The following is a 20,624-nucleotide window of genomic DNA, read 5'->3' on the forward strand; positions in this document are numbered from 1 at the left end:
GGACCCTCACATGCTCTCACCTCTGCTGCACCTGCAGCTGACCCCCGCCCTGAGGCACTGAGTCCAGGGAGGGCTGGGCCAGTGCTTGTAATAGCTCTGCACCTCCCAGGATGTGGAAAACTGTTGTGAGTGTTCTTCCTTGCAGTAAGCATTTGATTTTCTACAATATAGATGGACCACATCTACTTAGACAGCCCTCTGAGGGCGAACAGTTAGATTGCTCTTTTTTCATAATCATTTTTAAAAATCCTGAAATAAATCTTAAGCTTTTTAAAAAATAATACTGTCAGACTTCTCTCCAGAAATACTGTTTGATTGGGCTTTTTTAGTCAGTTGCTTTCGGTTTTGGTTTATTTTTTAAGAGAGAAACTATTCCTGAGTATGCTGTTTCATCCGGAAGCATCATGGAGTGACCTGCTGGCTCTGTTCTGTTGGAGAGAACAAAGCCCAAGGCAGCCTGCAGGGCTGTGGCCCGAGCGCCAGGCTGCCCTCCTGGCAGGACGACTGAGGATAAGCCCCACTACCCAGGCTCCCCCAAGAGTCTACCTCCTTGAGGGGAAAGGGGAAGCAGCTGGGGGCGGGGCAGGTAGATCCCAGACACCCCAGCCCTGAAGAAGCCAGGGCACTGATCTGCTCAGGGATAAGAGAAGTTAATGGAGTGGTTTTGTTTTATTTGTAAATCGATTTCTTTTATGTTTAGGGATTTAAATATTCTTCCCCTAAGTTCCAAATAGCACAGCCAGCCAAAGCAATTTCAATGATAATAGCTTCAAGACTTCCTCTCCTGTTTAAAGCTGTTCTTTAAACCCAGCTGGTCTTTGCTTTCTAGATGCAGTGACTTTCCTTAAAGTTTTATACCTTGTGTATTCCTGAGTTTAAGGACTGGTAAGGGAGAATTCCAGCCCCATCACACATATGAAGTGTCTTGGGCTTGAGTTGTTTTTGTGACAAGATAAGAGAGCGTGGACTGTTTCTCCTTCTCCAACCACAGCATTACCTGCTGTGAGGATGTTACAGCGAGGAGAGGCGGACGGGTCAGGTCTCACATGCACTGGTTCCCTTCAGAGGTTTTGCAAATAATGTGTTTCACACGTCAGTCCTCTCAATTTTTAAATGGTTTGGAAATCCCGCCTTTCTTTTTAAACCATTTAAAAGCATATTATTAGTACATTCAAAGGAGCTTTATTGGTATATTCCTTACATACTATTGCCAGTTATATAACCACCTGGCAGTTTGCCATTCCTCTGCTTTGAGAATAGAATACTTAGCAGCAACTTACTTTGTTTTTAGTAACAAAAATACTCTTCCTCCTCTCACAGATGCAGGTAGTCACAGAGTTAAAAACGGAGCAAGACCCCAACTGCTCTGAACCAGATGTGGAAGGAGTGAGCCCTCCCCCAGTGGGGTCCCAGACACCGATGGATGCAGATAAGCAGGCCATTTATAGGTAGCGGTGAGATGTGAAGTGTGTGGGTGTTCGTTCAGAGGAGTGATGAGGATGGAGGCCTGGTTAAACCGAAAGTGAGCTGTTGGCTGGGCAGAGTAGTGGGCTGGAATGTGATAATGCTGGGGTGAAAGTTTTCTCAGGTTACCATGTTATTGCTAATATCTTTTTAAAAAACAGTTTTGGAGTATAAGTCTACATTTAGTCAACCTTACAACAAGCAGTCTTTAAGCCCAGCTGATGGTACTAGAGATTTCTACCACAAAGAAGGAGAAACAGGAAGTCTACCCAGTTTCTCCCAGTAAACAGAACACGGGGTGCTTCTGAGCTCACCTTATGAATGGAGAATCACCTCTGCCACCAAAGCCAGACAAAGACAACACAGAAAAAGAAACGTGAAGACCAGTCAGTATGCTTCATGAACTTTGGCATAAAAATCATTAGTAAAATATTAACAAAATCGAGCAGAGCAGCATGGAAAGAGAAGAATATTACTGACCAGGTGGAGTTTATCCCAGGAAGCGAGACTGGTTCACCATTCAGAGATCAACCAGTGAGCCATATGATGTGATCATATCAAGTGATGCCAAGAAGCATTTGACAGAAGTCAACAGCCAGTTATACCTAAAAACCGCCAGTGCAGCAGTCATAGAGGGGAGCTTTCTTAACCTGATGTAGGGAAACTACCAAAAAACCTATAGCTCACGTCATACTTAATGGTGGAAGATGGAATGTTTTCCCCAAGTCTGGGGACAAGGCGGAGGTGTCCACCCTAGCTCCTCCTGTTCATCTCTGTGGCAGAAGTTCAGCCAGTTCAGTGAGGCAAGACAAGGAAAAGACATATCCAGTTAGAAAGGCAGAAATTAAATTGGCTTTATGCACAAATGATGTGATTGTCTATGTATAGAAAATCTCAAAGTTTACCAAAGAACTTCCAGAATGAAACAATTGAGTTTAATAAGGTCACAGGTTGCAACAGCAACACATAGAAACCAGTCCTATTTTTATACTAATAGTGTACAATTGAAAACTGAAGTTAAAAAGATAATAATACCATTACAAGAGCTCCAAAAAAATTTTGATGTAAATCTGACAAAACACATGCAGAAACTTTATGCTGAAAACTGTAAAACGCCCATGCAGGCAGGCAAAGAAATCGTTAATAAAAGGGCATGCTGTGTTCATGGGTGGGAAGATTCAGCATCGTAAAGATGTCCTGAAATTGATCTTTAGCTCTGTAGCAGTTCCAATGAAAATCTCAGCAGGATGTATTTATACATATAGACAAGTTGGTCGTAAATTTTATATGGAAGTCAAAGAACTAGAGCTGCTGAAACAATTTTGAGGAAGAAGAATGAAGTTGGAAGACTTTGTCTACTTGATTTTCTCAGTGGAGGAGAGGTAGACTCTCCAACAAATGGCGCTGGAGCGGCTGGACATCGATGAGCAGAGAGAAGACCCATGCCCTAAGCTCACATCCGACACAAAAATCTACTCAAAGTAGAATATGGACCTAATGTAAACTCCGGAGTTAGCCAGCTTGTGTTAACCATGCAATGGAATATTATGTGGCCAGAACAAAGAAGGAGGTACTGACTGATACATGTCCCAACAGTGACAAGCCTTGAGGACATCATGCGAAGTGAAAAAAGTCAGACACTGAAGGTCACATAATATATGACTCCATTTGTATAAAATGTCTAGAACTGGCAAATCTGTAAGACGGCAGATTAGTGCTGACCTGGGGCTGGAGTTTGGTGGAGAATGGAGAGTGACTACGAACAGCTACAGGGTTTCCTTGGGGGGTGATCATATTATAAAATTGACGGTGGTGGTTGTACAACTCTGTGAATATACTAAAATCCACCGAATTATAAACTGTAAGCGGGTGAATTGTGTGGCATGTGAATTATATCTCAGCAAAGCTCTTATATAAAACAGTGCGTATATACATACTAAAGCGTTTTCATGAAAATGTAGAACACATATTTTAACATTTCCCCCCACCAGGCATCCACTATTTCCATTGTTAGCTTTGTTGTTTGAAAAATGTGAACAGTCTACCCAGGGCTCAGAAGGCACGACTTCTGCCAGTTTCGATGTGGACATTGAGAACTTTGTGAGGAAGCAGGAGAAGGAGGGAAAGCCCTTCTTCTGTGAAGATCCAGAAACTGACAATTTAGTAAGTAAAATTCGCGGTTTTCATTTTTATTTCTTCTAAATTTAACCTGTTCAGTAAATTGTACATCTCTAATTAGAACTTTGGATTGTTTTTGGTTTTGCTGAAGCGGGGAATTTTCCATTTCTTGAGATCAGCCAGGTCTCCAGCATTCTCCGGTGACCCCTTCCTGTAGTAATCCAGCCAGATGGCTTGAGCCTGTGAGCTGAGTGGGCCAGGAGTTCAGTCCCTCCCGAGTGTTTGGAAGGCCCTCTGGGATTGCCGTGCCCCCTGCCTTGCTTCCCAGGCAGTGTGTCTGAGCCCAGCATCAGCTCTAAGCTTTCCCCAGATCGTGGACCCTGGCTTTGCTCTGGAGGCCAGCACTGCTGGTGGGTGATAGACTGTGTGAAGACCTGGGGCGGAGCAGGCATGAGCACAGAGCCGGGGCCAGCTTAACAGAGCCTCTGGCGCCCCTTGCGGCCTCCTTGGCCTTTCTGTCCGAGCCAGCCCGGCTCACGAGGGCACCTTCCTCCCAGGTGCAGTGCTCCCAACCTCTGGGTTCTCTGTGCTTTCTGAAGGCCGCGGAGAGTTCCTTGGGGTGACATCACTGTGGTGCCCCAGGGGAGCGGTGCCCTCCAGCACTGGCAGCCTGTGTCTGGGACGTGTTCCTCCACCAGATCCCCGCTGGAGTCGGCCAGCTCTCAGACCACAGCCTGAGGCCCCTCATTAGCAGGGAAGGGTTTTCGGAAAACTTCCCTGGATAAACTGCCCTGGTCTTAGGTGCTGTTTTTAATTTCTTAGTATATATTCACCCTTACAGCTAGATAGATTTTCTAGATGAGGTGTCTGACTTTGAGTCTGAGTCCTCATCTTGGAAATGGAACCAACAGCTCCCGCTCTCTGGGGATGAAGGCCATGTGCTCTCCCTGCCTCTGGCCCTCCACATGCTGCCATCAGTGAGGAGGGAGCAGGAGTGCCAGTGTGGGCCAGGCTGGCAGGGACCAGGGCCCTCCTGCTGGACGCCCCACACAGGGCCAGCGGGGCTGGCATGTGGTCATTCTCAGCATCAGCTGGCTGGCTGGCTCACTCCCCAGAGATGCCTGAACTGCTGCACCAAGGTCACGGGGCCCGAGCTGAGTTTTAGGTTGTGGGTTCACAGGAAGTGGTGTTTGTGGTGCTGGTTCATCACTGGTATCCACGTTATGTACTACTAGGAGGCAAATTACTCCCAAATTTAGTGCCTTTGTGTAAAACTGAAGAACTTTTCAGGAAAACTGTAAGAGAAAATCATTAGGATCTGGGGCTAGTCTAGGGCCGGGCAGAGAGTTCTTAGACTTGACACCAAAAGCAGAATCCATTGCAAGCAGAGTTGGTAAGTTGAACTTCTTCAAAATTAAGAGGCACCTGGCGGGTGGGCACAGGTTCATCCTTGTTTACAGATGAAGGAACAGGAGCAGAGTGAGGGTGAGTCACCAAGGGGGCCGAGATTGAGCCCGGCAGCTCCCAGACTGTGCCTGCCATCTGGGAGGCGGGCCTCCCCCTCTACTCACCAGCTGAGCCCGACACCAAGCCACAGGGCAGCGCAGCTGCAGTGCTTGGTGGTCCTGCAGACTCTGACGTCTTCCTCCTCCTGGTCCTGGCAGCCCAGGCGGCCGTGTCTGTGCAGGAGACCTGTGTGGTGATGATGGCCGCTTACCCTCGTGCTCCCTGGTTCTTGTCTGAAAGTTTCGATTTTCTTGCTTCTAGATGGTAAAAGCCATCCAGGTTCTGCGTATTCATCTTCTTGAGCTGGAAAAGGTTAATGAACTCTGCAAAGATTTCTGCAGTCGCTATATTGCTTGTCTAAAAACGAAGATGAACAGCGAGACTCTCCTGAGTGGGGAACCTGGCAGCCCATACTCCCCCGTCCAGTCCCAGGTATTTACATCAGGGCTGCACGCCTGTTGGGTCACCACGGTGTCGGCAAGGGTGAAGCATGTGGACGTCTAAGGCCACTAGCCCTGTCAAGATCGGGGCGGGGGGGGCGGGGGCTGTACTCAGCCGTCCTGCTCTGAGGAGCCCCCAGGTCTCTGGACGTGGCCTGTGCTGGGAACACACATGGCCCCTCAGGCCAGAGAGACCGCCCGCCTGGGCTTCACGCCGTGAACCAAGTGGGCCTGACTGCGTCCTACCCCAGAGCCCAAGGCGGAGCACCAGTCATTGCTTTGTTTCTCTTTTTGTAAATGAATGTATTAAATTGTGGTAAAGCACACAACACAGAATTGACCACCTTGACCATTTTAGAGTGCACAGCTTGGGCGTTAAGCAGCCTCACAGGGTTCTGCAGCCATCCTCACCATCATCTCCAGAACGTGCCATCTTCCCAGCCTGAAGCCCCGTCCTTATGAAACAGACCCCTCGCCGTCCGCTCCCAGCCTGAAGCCCCGTCCCCGTGAAACTGACCCCTCGCCCTCCCCGCCCCCGCCCCTGGCCCCTCCATCCTGCTTTATGTCTCTAGGAGCTTGACTGATCTAGGTACCTGGTGGGGGTAATCATGCCGCGTGTTTCCTTCTACGTATTTTGCTTAGCATAACGTCGAGCTCATGCACGCTGAAGCACTGTTGCATTTAGCCACTGAAAGTGTGTGCTAACATTTCACTGTGGTTGTCTTTCACATTAGCCGTCAGGGAAACGACAGCCGTCTTTTCACGTGCTGATTTCCATCTGAGTATCCTCTTTGGTAGAATGTCTACTCATGTCTTTTGCCTATTTTCCAACTGGATTTTTTAAAAATTGTTGACCTTTGAATGTTCTAGATCCAAGTCCTTCATTAGATATATTGTTTGCCAATATTTTCTCCAAGTCTGTAGCTAATCTTGCATCCTTTTAATAGGGTCTTTTGCAGAGCAAACCTTTTACATTTTGATAAAGTTCTATTTATCAAATCTTTTATGAGTCACACTTTCAGTGCCAAGTCTAAAAACTCTATGTCTCACCCTAGATTCCAAAGACATTTTTCTCTTACCTTTTTTTTTCTAAAAATTTTATATTTTACATTTAAACCTGTGACCCATTTTGAGGTTTGTTTTTATGCCGATGTTTGTTGAAAAGGCTGTACTTACTTCATGGAATTACCTGTGCACTATTGTCAAAAATTAGTCGGCTACTAGTAGGGCCCATTTTTGTGTTCTCTGTTATGTGTTTCTAGACTGTCTAGTCTTGATACTTGTTGCTGTATGTGTCTCAAAACTGGGTGGGCCGATTTCTCCTAGTTTATTCTTTCTCAGAATTATTTTTGGTATTCTAGTTCCTTTGCCTTTCCTTATAAATTTTATAATTGTTTTTCAGTTGCTAAGTCGTGTCTGACTCTTTTCGACCCCATGAACTGCAGTATTCCAGGCTTCCTTGTTTTTCACTTTCTCCTGGGGTTTGCTCAAACTCATGTCCATTGAATCGACGATGCCATTCGACCACCTCAGCCTCTGTCGCCCCGTTCTCCTCCTACCCTCAATATTTCTCAACATCAGGGTCTTTTCTAGTTAGTTGACTCTTCCCATCAGGTGGCCTAAGTGCTGGAGTTTCAGCTTTAGTGTCAGACCTTCCAGTGAATATTCAGGGTTGATTTCCTTTAAGATTGACTGGTTTGATCTCCTTGCCCTCCAAGGGACTCTCAAGAGTCTTTTCCAACACCACAGTTGAAAAGCATCAGTTCTTCAGTGCTCAGGTTTCTTTATGGTCCAACTCTCACATCCATACATGACTCCTGGAAAAACCATAGCTTTGACTAGACAGAGCAAGTGTCTTTTAATTTTGTGGCTGCGGTCACCATCTGCAGTGATTTTGGGACCCAGGAAAAGTCTGTCACTGCTTCCATTTTTCCCCCTTTTATTTGCCATTAAGTGATGGGACAGGAAGCCATAATCTTAGTTTTAGTTATCTTTTTGGATACAGTCTTTGGTTAACTTTGGTATCAAATGAATTGGAGCGTATTCCCTCCTCTTCTGTTTTCTGGAAGAGACATGGAGAACTGGTGTTAGTTCTTCTTTAAATGCTTGGCAGAATTCTCCAGTGACACTACCTAGACCTGGAGATTTCTTTTTGGGGAGTTTTAAAATTACTAATTCAGTTTCCTTGTTAGTTATAGGGCTATTCAGATTATCTGTTTCATGCTGCGTTTTGCACTTTGCAGATGTCAAATTTATGTGTGTTGAGTTGTTGACAGTAGTGTTCCTCTTTCATCTTTTGATGTCTTTAGGGTCTTTTTAGGCCCTGTTTCATTCCCAATAGTGGTAATTTGTTTTTTTCTCTCTCTTTTTTTTTCCTGTCAGTCTTACTAGGGATTTGTCAGTGTATTGACCTTTGCAAAGAACCAGCTCTTATCTCTGCTTTGTCTGTTTTTCTATTTTCAATTTCATTATTTCTGTTTTCATCTTTATTATTTCCTTCCTTCTGCTGCCTTGGTCTCATTTTGCTCCTCTTTTTCTATGTTCCTGATGTGGGAGCTTAGATGACTGACTTAGATGGCTTTATATTTATGCAGCAAACTTGATGTAGACTGACTGGAGTTTTTATGTTCAAATCGATGTGATGGTGCACAGAGGAATTATCTCTGAAGGATATCCACATAGGCTGTTTAACCCCTTAAATGTCTGGGTGCCTGCTCTGTGCCAGATCTGTGCTGGAAGCCAGGTGCAGAGAGCCTGTCCTTTGTCAACTCCCAGGGCAGCCATCACAGAAAATGGATAAATTAGCCCATTTGGGTCTGACCTCAGATGAGTAGATCCTCCAGTGTGGTGTTACAGACGTTTGCATGGCTCTTGCAGTCGGCCAGATGCAGACCCAGCACCCCACACACTTGAACGCTGGGGGCTCTGATGTGCTCTGTGCAGTGGGAAGGGCAGGTACAGACTCTGCTGCCCTAGGGTGTGCCCCCACCCCCCGCACCACCTCCCCCCACCACAGCCCCAGCCTGTGGCATCATCTTCTGAATAGTTCATCTTGTCCAGGAGGCTTTGGTTCTTGGAAAACTCTGAGCTGAGTTGAATGGAAAAGGTGTGTCACGAGATCAGGTAATTTTTGTCTTCCTAATCATACCTCCAGGGCTGTAGGGTGTGTTTAGTGTGCTTGATGAGGTGAAAGATAATCTTTGGAAGCTAAACTGAGAGCACTATCTCAGTATTGATCTTCATATTTAACAGTCAGTTTTGCGTCTCTTGATTTCCAGATACGGATGTAGCACATGCCTTGTGAAGACTTGTCATCTGGTGATGCTCTTTGCTCGAGCATCTTTCCTTTATTAATGATGCCTTTATGCCACTTGCTGTGAAGTGTTAACCATGGGTTTTCTGTTTTCTGATAACCTCTTTGCTGTGTGTTTCTGACTTGCAGCAGATTCAAAGTGCCATCACAGGCACTCTTAGCCCCCAAGGAATTGTGGTGCCAGCATCCGCTTTGCAGCAGGGGAATGTCACCATGGCAACAGTGGCAGGTACGATAACAGAGAAAGAGACACTTTCCTTGAGCTTTTGCAGGAAAAAGTCCTTCACATTAGAATGAAGCAGCACATAACCAAGGTTTCTAATTACTGCCAGTTTCCAGTACAGGACCACCAGCATCTAGATCTCTTTGAATGTCTGGTTCTTGTTAATCCTCAGTAACAAATATATTATGCAAATTGTGTTTCCCTGTCAAAAAATATGGGAAGGAAAGGTTTTATTAGAAGTTGAAAATACATAGCAAAAACCACCTGAATTTTTAAATAGCACAGTTTTTAATTGTCCTCCTAGCAGCACCTGGAAAATCTTAAGTTGTTGTTGAGTTTTCCAAATTTGCTGGCGTATTGAGTGCAACACTTTCATGGCATCATCTTTTAGGATTTGAAATATCTCAGCTGGAATTCCGTAAGTTGTATTATTAATTGATGACAAGGAATGAAAATGCAGTCTTAATGTTGGGATTACCTGTTTTTGATGCACCAAGGAACTGTAGACTCTGTCCTCCTTCCTGTGATGGTTTTTAGTAGACGTTGCACATCAGAACCATCATGAAAAGGGCAAGGGCACTGAAGGAGGGAGTGAAATTGAGGCTGAAACCCCCACATAATCTCACAAAAGGAAACCTCCCCAGGAAGATGAAGGCGCATTGGATGAAAGAAACAACTAGAGTAAAAAGAACTGTGATCTCATACCTTTGCCTGAGTCCTTTAAGACATACCAGGAAATAGAGGCAAGCCAAGGAAGGGGCTCATGGACTGCCCACCTCCCCCAGCCACCCTCCCACACTGTCTCATGAGGAGCCCCGGCTGCCCTCCACCCCACCCTGGAAGTGAAAGGTCAACTAGCAAGGTGCTGGTGACCGTCTGAAATGATTTTCAAAGCCCGTAAGCTACGACTTTATTCTTCCATGACTACGTTGAGGCATGGTGTTCACTGTCGAGGTTTGGGGTGATTTAACTTTTCTTGTCCTTTCCAGGGGGTACAGTCTATCAGCCTGTCACAGTTGTCACTCCCCAAGGCCAAGTGGTGACACAGGCGTTGTCGCCTGGTACCATCCGGATCCAGAACTCCCAGGTGCGTGGAAGTGGGCTGGGTGGGGTGGGGGTGAGCACGTGTTCACAGTGCAGGGGGAAGGTGGGGTGCGTGTTCCCAGTGTGGGGCACAGGTGGAGCTCTCCCCTCTGGGTGAAGGTCATTGTCCCAGGCCTGCTTCCTCAGGTACTTCCCAGTTAACCTGAATGTCCATGTTGCCTGTCTTTTTCACTTTTCATCTGCCTTATCATTGCAAAGTCCAGAGAAGCCTAAGGAGGGACTTCCTTGGTGGTCCAGTGGTTAAGACTCTGCCTTCTGATGCAAGGGGGCTGGGTTCGATCCCTGGTTGGGGAACTAAGATCCCACATGCTACATGACCAAAAACATATATAAATAAAAATTAATTAATGAAAAAAAAAATCAAGCCTTCAGAGAAGCTTAAGGAAGGAGGAAAATGTCTCTTAGGACCCCTCCCCACCACGTTGGGCTGTGCAGCTGTCTCCACTGCTGGAGATTGGAGGCTGTGTAGACACATCCTTCCCAGACCCCTGGAGGTTTGCGGCAGACTGCAGGCCTCTAGCTAAGGGTGTAGGGTTGGGCTTGCAGTAGTGACGGTGCTATAAATGCTGTGGTGTGCCCCACCTTGAAGTCCTCCTTCCCTCTCTGTGCCTTTGAGATGAAATAAGGCCAGTCTCCTCTCTATTCTAGACACATACGCAGTTGTTGTTTTTTTCCCCCCACTTCGCTGGGTTTACATCAGAAGCAGTGTTTCTGTTATCAGTACTTATTTCAGACCGTTGTTTACATTAGTTCTCTTTGGTCTGCACGGATGTCTTCTACATCCTTATTGGTTACTTTGAGGCCCAGCCCTAGGCATGTCAATGTTTTCCTAACTCAGAAGCAGGTGTGAGAAGGCCTGGGCAAGGGGCATGCTGGGCCCACGGGCCCACGGGCCCACGACACGAGGTGGCTGCCCAGGCCCAGCAGTGGGGAGAGTGGGGCTAAGCCCCCTAGCACCCTTCCTTCACCGCCCCACCACGAGCCTGCTTTCCCTGAAGTTTTCCATTTACAACGGCTCTGAACATAGAGCTGGCTTGCAGAGCATTTCCTAGCATCATAGCGAAGAATTAGAGGAAGAGCACTCTTAAATCACTTGCTTATTTGTTTTGTAGAGGTTCATTCGTGCAGTCATTTAAGGGAGAATATGAATTTTCCTCTAGTTTACAGAGCAGAAGTGCAGAGTGTGGGTGGGGTCAGTGGAGCCCCTTCTAACATGCAGCATGGCCGATGAGCGAGCCCCGTCTGCCCTGGTCCTGGCCAGCCCCGCAGGCCCTCCCCCGCCCTTGTCGCCTCCCTGCCATGTCCCGGGTGTCTGTGACTTCCAGGGCAGCAGGGCTGGGAGCAGAGAAACAAGCCCTGTGGGTTTTTTCACAGAAGAGTGAATAGATTTGACGGGGGCCCTGGTGGGGTGTGCTGGGAGTGATAAAACCTGTAGATTTGCAGGTATGGTTCTACCAGAACTATCTGGGCTGCTCTGTGCCAGGCACTGCCAGGGCCTTGCATCCTCCAGTCTGGGACATTTCCCTGAACTCTGTGACGCCTCCACCCCCATGCACATCCTCTCCTTCCAGAGCCCTTACTAACTGGACACGCGACCTGCTAAGCTGAGTCTACTGATTTTTCTGTACTGTTGTCTTTGTGTTCCCACTGTCCACTTTTTGTCTACATTCTGAGAAATTTCCTTTTACCTTCCGACCCATCTATTAAATTTAAAATACTAAGCGTAGTTTTAATTTCTAAGACTTTTCTTAGCCCTCTGTGGTTTTTTTTTTTTTTTTGAAATCACATCCATGAAGGTCCCCTGTCCATTTCCTCTGTATCACACCCGGTTCATTGCGTTGGTGTTCGCGGTTTGTGATAGAGGCTTTTGGGTGTCTGGGGAGAGTTGACTGTTCTTCTCAGTATAAACGTGAATGCTGTCTGCTGCTTGTCAGGTTGTGGGCCGTGGCAGCTGGCTCTTCTGTGGCCTGACCTCCAAATTCTGCCCTCCTCCTTCTGCAGTTTTGCTGGAGCAGACTTAGATTTCTTGCTTGGGGGAGGGGCAGGAGTGGGCGGGGATCTTGCACTTCCGTGTAAACCTTCCTCACCCTCTTTCTAGCCTTGCCCCCCTCCTCCTGCCTTCCAGCTATGCTCAGGCTGAAGCCTCTGCTCTGTTTCTTGCAGGGCTGGGGCCTATTGGTCATCTGCTGAGACTGATGGGGTGGTGGGGTCTCACTCCTGCTTAAATTTTCACCCAGGTTCCTAGGCTTATAAATCTCCCTGCCACGTGCAGGCCCAGGCAGTGCTGGAGGGCAGCAGGCTGGGCGTGCTGGTCCCCTCGCAGGCCCTCAGCCTAGTTGCCTCCCCAAACCCTCTTGGTGGTGTCCGTGAAGTCGAGACACAGCCAGCTGTCACTTTCCCTGTTGATGAAGCCACATGTGCTTTCACCCTGCATAAGAAAAGCGGCACCGAAATGGAGCCCCGTGTCAGATTTCATGAAGAAGGCCGTAAATGAGGCAGGCACATCTCAGGCTCCATTCCAGCCCCAGTGGAACTAGTTTTAAAAGTCTGCACGCACGCACGTACATGAGTGTACAGGCAATGCTTCATACTGCCCAGTCCTTCAGTAAAAACACACGTGCATCCCAGAAAACAGTCATGTTCGCGGTAGTAATCTTGAGTTTTCAGAAATTTTAGATACAGTTAATGTTGTAATTTCTCCTTTAATTCATAAATTCTGTTTAAATGTTGGTGTTCATTTATCCAAAATGATATAAATCCGGGGGAAGTACAAGTAATATAGTGAAAATATATTTCACTCTCCAAAATGAACTTCCAAACTCTATAAACTATGTTGATGACTATATGATACTGAAACTGACTCGCAGAAGCGGCTGCATGTTTTGCATGTATAAAGTTTGCCTCGTCCGTAAGCCCTAAGTTAAAGCACAGATCCCAGCGGCAAGGCCCTGCTATGCCAGTGTGGAGGCCGCCACGTGGGCCATGGTTTTGTCCCTGGTCTGGGTGGTGAGCACCATGGCCCTGTGTCTCTGCAGCAGCTGGGAGTGAGGTGCTGCCTGGGGCGGGCGCGGGGCCCCAAGCTCTCTCCCCGTGTATATGTGGCAAGACCCCATCTGAGGGGTGTTATACATGCATCCTTTTCCTTCCAAGATGGAATGAACAGGCATCTCATACTCTGCTCAGGGTAAGGGAGGTCATGTCTCAGATGGCTGTGGAGCCGTCTGGGCCGAGGTCGCCAGGCCCTCCAGCCCCTCTGTCTACACTTCCTTCCTGTTCTGGCCTGGCTCCTCTAGTTAGTGGCTCTTCTGGCTTCCCTGTTGTTTCTCATTGGTTGCTTTTAGGCTGGGAATGGGTGTTGTCATGTCTGTTGCTAGAGGCAGTGAGATGAGGACAGGTATGCACAAGAAGGGGCGCACCTGTCTGCAGAGGGGGAGACTCTTCAGAGTGGATGACTCGGTTGACTTCTCAATGCCCGTCCCACCTGCCTCACTTGCTATAGCTGAGACATGAGTGTAAATAGTTACAATGCGGGGACCAAATCCTCAGAAAGCTAACCCATATGGAGTCCAAGTGTTTGTGCTTGTACTATAAATAACTTGTTTACCCAGAAGAGCCTTGGCTGTTCTCGCCACCTACAGTCTTAAGCCAGTTGGATTTGCCATCACGTTCTGTGCTGTCTAACGTTATTTTCAATTGTTTAAAAGCTTCAGTTACAGTTAAACCAAGATCTCAGCATCTTGCATCAAGATGACGGCTCATCTAAGAACAAGAGGGGGGTCCTGCCGAAGCACGCCACCAACGTGATGCGGTCCTGGCTCTTTCAGCACATCGGGGTGAGAACGGACATGACTGCCCCGTTAGCACAGCTTCGAGATGCTTTCTTTCTGCTTATTGTTTAGGAAACATTGACTTACATGGGCTGGTAGGCCAGGTTTTAAGAATCGGTTTTGTTGACTGTCCATAGTGCATAGACCACAAGACAGGAGGGAGGGCTATCCAGAATTGGAGAAAGCCTTCAGGAAACTAAAATCAATCAGGGTTACCACTAGTGAGAGGGAATCCCTGAGTTCAGCCAACATTAACAGTGCCTGAGCCTGAGAGAAACTGCCTGTGGAATGTACCTGGGGGGAGGTGAGGCTGATTAGAGACAAATGGTGGGGCAGACAAATGGTGCTTTCAGGCAAAACCTTGCAAAATAGTTATGTTTTATACGTATTATGGGCTTCCCTGGTGGCTCAGACTGTAAAGAATCTGCCTGCAATGTGGGAGACCCAGGTTCGATCCTGGGTGGGAAAGATCCCCTGGAGAAGAAAATGGCAACCCACTCCAGTATTCCTGCCTGGAGAATTCTATGGACAGAGTTACAGTCCATGGGGTCACAAAGAGTCAGACACGACTGAGCAACTAACACTTTCAACACTTTATGTATGTTGGATTTGAAAGGGAGGTGAGGAGTTGAGCTTATGGGCAGAGTGGTTGGCAGATGCGCTATTGACTGTGAAGCGGAGCTTGGTCTGTTGATTCCATGGGAAGACTTGCTCATGACCCATCCAAGCTGCAGTCTTCATGCCCCTGACTCAGGAGAGGGGGTGACCCTGAGTAGTTTTCAGGGGTGACAGTGGTGTAGCTGCTGGGTCGGGAAGGACAGGCTGACCTTTGAGGGGCAGGGGTGGGTGGAAGGGGGTGGAGGCAGGAAAGCGCTCACCCACTGAGTTATAGCCTGTCCAGGTGGAAGAGGGGGTCAGGGGGGCTTGTGGGCAGATGCGGAGGCTGCCTCTGGCATCCAGAGGGGCGGGAGGCCAGGAAGGCTGGCAGGAAGCCCCTCTCCACCAGACATTTCCATCCACGAGGTTTTCCTTCCATGGTCCTGCCCGGGGCTGCTCCTGGGTTAAGCCGGTGGGCCCAGACCTGCCCCTTGGCATCACGACCGTCATCACACCCTGCAGCCGCATCCTCACTGCCCCCACCTCCTTGCCTGTCTGCCCCATGTACCGTGGTGCCCTCAGGTCTCCACAGTCCCCCTTTCCCCGCAGAGGTGCCCGCCACCTGGGCCAAGGGCAAGGTTGTTCCTTGGTATCTTTGTCCTCCCTTGACTGGGAGCCCCAAGGCCAGCGCCCGATTGTAGCCTCGTGTCCCCCTGGGGCTTGGTCCTGGTCCCTGCTAAGCCTCTTTCCTCTGCCTGGCGTCAGGCTCTGCGTGCTGGGCCCTGGCGGGAGGGCACAGCTCACGCACACATGTGGGAGGAGAACACTGTTGTTTGCTGCGGTGTAGCCTCATGGGGAATTTGGTCTCAGAAAGAGTCAGAAGGAAATGGAGATTTCATGGCTAGAATGTCACAGCGATGTTCATTATAATAATGGGGAATGAGGTGTTGTGTGAATCAGGATCCGTGGATTTGATGGAAGGTTGTGCAACTAGTTAACACGGTGAATGGGGGCCCAAAGCACTAGGAAGCTTAGGTACCTGGTGAGAAAGCAGATCGTGCGTGTTTCTAAGTATACTGCGATTACTACAGCTAGTGAGTACGTCTGTAATGTAGTGATTGGACTATTACACACACAACGGAATTGGGTTTTTTCCTGTTGTTTCCTTTAAGGTATTAATCATTTCTAAAATAGACCTTGCTCATAGGTTCATTTTAAAATGCCAATTTTTTTCCCGTGTAAACATTTTCTATGTCTTCTTGCCCTCGTTTCCTGTAAATATTATCCTCCCTTTGGGTTTTCCTCACACTCTAGGCAGAAGTTGTCCCTTTTTTTTTTCCTGGTTTGTGTACTTGCTTCCTGTCACCTTTTTATTTTACAAGCTTTTTAGAGGACAAGAACAATATTTCTGTTCGCAGAAGCTCTCAGATGGCTCCATGTGCGCTCCTGTGGAATGAAAGTGAGTTACTGTCAGTCAGTGTGAGGCATTGGAGCGCAGCTGAGATGAATCTGCTGCTGTTCCATTGTCCCCAAGATACACAGTGATTTTTCCAACACAGGATGGTCACTTAAGAACTGAAACACGCTCCCACCTCCTTCTTTGTGGGCACTGCCCACTCTCTGAGGTCCTGGTCGGTGCAAAATGAGGGATTTGAGTGCATGTAGGTTTTAGAGTAGATGTCTCTCTGGCCCCCCATGAGGACGATAGTCACCTCTGGACACGTTATTCCTGTAGATAGAAATTACCTTCCTTTGGTGCTTCTGTGAATTTTGATACAAGCATGTCACACTTCTCAGATGTCGCAATTTCTGCGAGTTGGAGGCTTGTGGCAGCTCAGCGTGAATCAGATCTGTTGGTGCTGTTCCTGACAGCATGTGGTCACTTTGTGTCTCTGGGTCATGCTTTGGTAATTCTCACAATATTTATTTCAAATTCTTTCGTCATTATTATATTTGTTAAGATGATCTGTTCTCAGTCATTTTTGATGTGACTTTTGTGAAAAGATCATGACTTGCTGACGACTCAGGTGAACGGTTAGTGATTTTTAGCAATAAAGTTTCTTTTAATTAAGGTGTATACTTTTTTTTGGACAGAAAAATGCTTATTACACATTTATTGGACTACAGTATAGTGTAAACACAACTTATATGCATTTTTGGAAGCAGAACAATTTGTGGCCCATTTATTGCAATGTTTGATTTAATGAGGTAGGGTGGAACTGAACCCACAGTATTTCCTATGTGTGTCTGTATTTACTTCTGGTTTAATTCCGTTTTTTCTAAGTGACATATCTCAGTCATCCATGAAAGAAGGAGGAAATAGCAGACACCCCTTCCCCAGCCCCCAGCTGAGCTCTCTGCCAACAGCACTCGTTAGCCCAGCAGACACTGTTAGGAGACCTCAGTGCATCCCGTCCACTTCATGCTCACAGTTCCTGTGACAGAACGTGTCACCTGGACATGATGGCCTGGGGCAGCCTGTCCAGGCCGCTTCCTGCCGCCTCCTGTTCCACCAGCCCAGGATGGGGAGGGTGTGCCCTGCCTTGCTTGGGTTCCTCGTCTGTGAGTGTGCAGAATCAGTGGATTCCTGTGTAGGATGTACACAGGTGATCACATTATCTGTTGTGCTGCGGGTCAAAACGCAGCCATTTATCTGCTTTAAATGTTTAAACTGCTTTTAAACAGTTTATCGTTCTGAAATGACACCTGTGAAGCTGATAGAAAAACCAAAAGTTGTATCGGGTGCTTAGAACAGCACCTGGCAGAGCCTCTGGCATCCCTCCACTTCCGGCGCTCTTACCGTCACCTCTTGCCTCCCCGTGGCCTTTGAGCCAGACTCCCATCTCGACGACACCTCTGCCTGGGCTTCCACCAGCTGCTGCCACACCTGTGTTCTTGGGCAGCTGGGAGAAAGCCTTCATTCTGTTTTAGGCATTTCTGGAAAAAATATAAGACTAAAGTTAAGTTTTAGGTAAAAGCACTGTTCACACCAGTTTTCACTAACAATTATTTGTGTGCTTCTGTTTTACCAGGGTGGTCTTGAATTCCTTTTTAAAAGTAAAGTTCACGGTGACACTCCTTTTATTTTCAGCATCCGTACCCGACAGAAGATGAGAAAAAACAGATTGCTGCTCAGACAAACTTGACACTACTCCAAGTGAACAACTGGTAAGACGCGCCCGCTTTCTGAAACTGCGGTCAACAGCACACCTGGAGATCCTGGCGCCAGCGAATAGTGCGGTGTGGGGGGATTACATGCGCATTCCTCTGTTATCAGAGTCTGGAATTGGCGGCAGGACACTTAAGCATAAATCGCACACACTTTCACCTAAGTTTTGTGACCGATGCCCAAGAACTTTTCACTATGATGTCCTCACTCAATCAGAAATGCGTTTCTCTAGGGCCTCCCTCCACCCCCACTTAAACCATCATGTTTTGTGGATGAGTTTCCCTGGGCCGTGGACAGCCGAGGTGAGTTCACCTGATCACTGGTGGCCCCCTTCTCCCCTGACTCCTTTTGAGACCCTGTATCCTTTGTTCAACAGTGATGTGGGGAGGCAGCCCCCCAGCTGGCCGGCCACAGGGGTCCTGCCCCACAGCAGGCCTAAGGGGTCCTGAGGAGGAAATGTGTGCTTCATCCAGGAAGCACCCTGTTGTGGCTCTGGTGTCACGTGTCACTGTGGACACTGGGGCCCTGACCGCGCGTTTCCCCTGAAGTTAGAGGCGCTGATGCCACTGAGTGGCACGGGGTGTGTCACTAAAGTGTCACCAAGGGTCACTAAACGTGCACTTGCATTGCATTTTTAGCCATCGGCCTCATTTTTTACTATTTTACTTGTCATTCAGACGTACGAAATGATTTCAGCTTAACAACATTGGCACGTGTAAAAGAAGACACAGTTTCTACCACTTGTAAACATTGTTGTATTTTCATTTTAGCTGTTAAAATGTAAATTTGAAGGTCAGGTAGATTCCAATGTAAGCAATAAAAATTTTCCATTTTGTGCAGTTATACACGCAGGAGCTATGCTTTGGCACAGCATTAAGCATTTCTATTGTCTTGCCTTTGAGCTATTCTTTTTGACTTAAGTGCCAGTTATAAGCCATGGTGCTGGATTATTTCCTGTTGGATCTTTTAAACAGAGTGTTACCAAGAGTCGAAAGGCTCTGAGTGTTTGTTGCTGTGAGTTCGGTCAGGTCTTGCTCTGTGACAGTCGCCAATGTCTTCACGGTGTCCCATTTAGAAACTGTGTTTTGACTCGGTGACTGACGGATGGGCGAGGGGCGGAGGGCAGAGCGCTGCCTCTGGCTGTGCTGATGGTTGGTGGCTTGTCAGCCTCTTCACCTGTGGGCCCCTGCTGCTCCTAGCTTGCTCCTCTGCTATTAACAGAATTGTCTTTTCTAGAAGGTTTGACCTCAGCTTTTCCTTTTAAAATTAATAACAATTAAATACATGTCTTTTATAAATTCTAAAATTTCTTAAGTCTTCTAGTGGCTATTTTTACCTTTTGTGACTTTCTTTCTTTATATATTTGCAAAAATTGTATTTTGGAGTGAATTTGAACACATCCATCATTAGCTCATGCCTGTGCCTCATAGAAGCTTTGACAGAGAAGGACAGACAGACGTAGGGATGTCAGCAGGCTTCCCTCCCAGGTCATGCTGGGGTCCGTGGTGTGCCGAGGGGCTGTTGTGACCCTTCAGTCCGGCTCACGCTCAGCTGCAGGGACCAGCGATGGTCTCTGAATGAAGCTCTGTGGTGTCAGCCTGTTCATATCTATTATTAGAATATGTCCTCGGGCAATTGGAAATTTTTTGAATCTTAGTATTTCACAATTAGGCAGCCTCAGAGCTGGACATCTGTCCACACTCAGGGCCTGACTGGGTGGGCTCTCAGAGACGCCACCGCCTGCGGGCCTCGGGCGCCGGAGGCTGCAGGGAGCCTGGTTCTGCTGCTCTAACCTGCCGCTTCCTTAGAGAAGGGCATATTACATCCACAGTTTGAACAGTGTTGTCCCTGTCATCGTGAATACCCAATTCATAGACATGGATAAATCAGTGTGGAGAAGGGACACTGTGGGACGGTCTGTCTTTATTCAAGTGAATTACTCTAAAAACAGCCCTGCTCTCTGGAAGTTTAGGTGAGATGCTTGGCGTTACTTTTAAGCACTTCTTACAGCAGGGAATACGTGGTCACATTCATGTGGTTTGTGAAGCACCTGGCCTGTCGTTGAGGCCACAGGGGCCTTGGAAAGGCCATTTTGACATGAGTATTTCCTTCACACAGGTTCATCAATGCAAGAAGACGAATCCTACAGCCGATGTTGGATTCTAGTTGCTCAGAAACTCCAAAAACAAAGAAAAAAACTGCTCAGAACAGACCCGTCCAGAGGTTTTGGCCCGACTCCATCGCCTCGGGAGCAGCACAGCCAGCCACCAGTGAGCTGACTGTGTCTGAAGGTGGGCACCAGGCTGGGCGACCCCGTCCTGCGGGTGCGGGCGAGGCGGTAATCCAAGGGCAGGCAGCAGTCTTGCTGCGTCCACCGTGGGGACGGTGCTTGTCCAGGTGCCCGTCGGCAGTGCAGGTGTGCCCAGGAGAGTGGGGTGTGCGGCCAGACGCCCGAGGCCGCCCCCGTCTCTCTGCCCCTCCCGTGCCAGTGCAGGGTGTGTGTGTGTCATGCGCCCACTGCCTGGGATTTCACCCTTTGTGTCCCCTCAGGCTTCATCCAGCTGTGCGGTCTCCTGGCACGGAGCCTTCACGGCCCAGCGTCACTAGTCCGCGTCCCGCTCGCGGGTACCTCGTGTCCCCACTCCCTGCTGTTGGTCTGGAGCACAGGAGAGTGTGTCTCAGGTGTTCTCTTTCCCTCGCAGACTGGCCTGCCGTCCTCTGACCTCCTTCCCCCCTGACCCCTGCCTGTGGCCTCTCCCCTGTGTCCTGGGTCCCTTGTCCTCTGTGTGACTCTTGCTTTCCATCCCAGGTGTCTGTCCCCTTTACCATCCTGACCCTCAGACCCTTTCTAGACAGAGAGCTT

At 48.1% G+C, this 20,624-nt stretch overlaps 1 protein-coding gene across 9 annotated transcripts in view; it reads left to right on the forward strand.

The window, feature by feature from the left end:
• PKNOX1 (PBX/knotted 1 homeobox 1) overlaps window positions 1-20,624 on the forward strand; it is a 45,267-nt gene that overhangs the window by 21,385 nt on the left and 3,258 nt on the right. For 7 of the 9 annotated variants that reach the window (XM_069581854.1, XM_069581825.1, XM_069581861.1 and 4 more), the window contains 8 exons: window positions 1,321-1,448; window positions 3,456-3,627; window positions 5,350-5,520; window positions 8,971-9,070; window positions 10,054-10,151; window positions 13,873-14,001; window positions 17,684-17,760; window positions 19,880-20,052. In XM_069581854.1, the coding sequence (XP_069437955.1) occupies window positions 1,321-1,448; window positions 3,456-3,627; window positions 5,350-5,520; window positions 8,971-9,070; window positions 10,054-10,151; window positions 13,873-14,001; window positions 17,684-17,760; window positions 19,880-20,052 (1,048 nt within the window). The remainder of the gene's footprint in view (window positions 1-1,320; window positions 1,449-3,455; window positions 3,628-5,349; window positions 5,521-8,970; window positions 9,071-10,053; window positions 10,152-13,872; window positions 14,002-17,683; window positions 17,761-19,879; window positions 20,053-20,624) is intronic. The other 2 variants (XM_069581876.1, XM_069581885.1) reach the window with 1 other exon arrangement.

The sequence above is a fragment of the Ovis canadensis genome, chromosome 1, assembly GCF_042477335.2.
Source record: "Ovis canadensis isolate MfBH-ARS-UI-01 breed Bighorn chromosome 1, ARS-UI_OviCan_v2, whole genome shotgun sequence".
Lineage (NCBI taxonomy): Eukaryota > Metazoa > Chordata > Mammalia > Artiodactyla > Bovidae > Ovis > Ovis canadensis.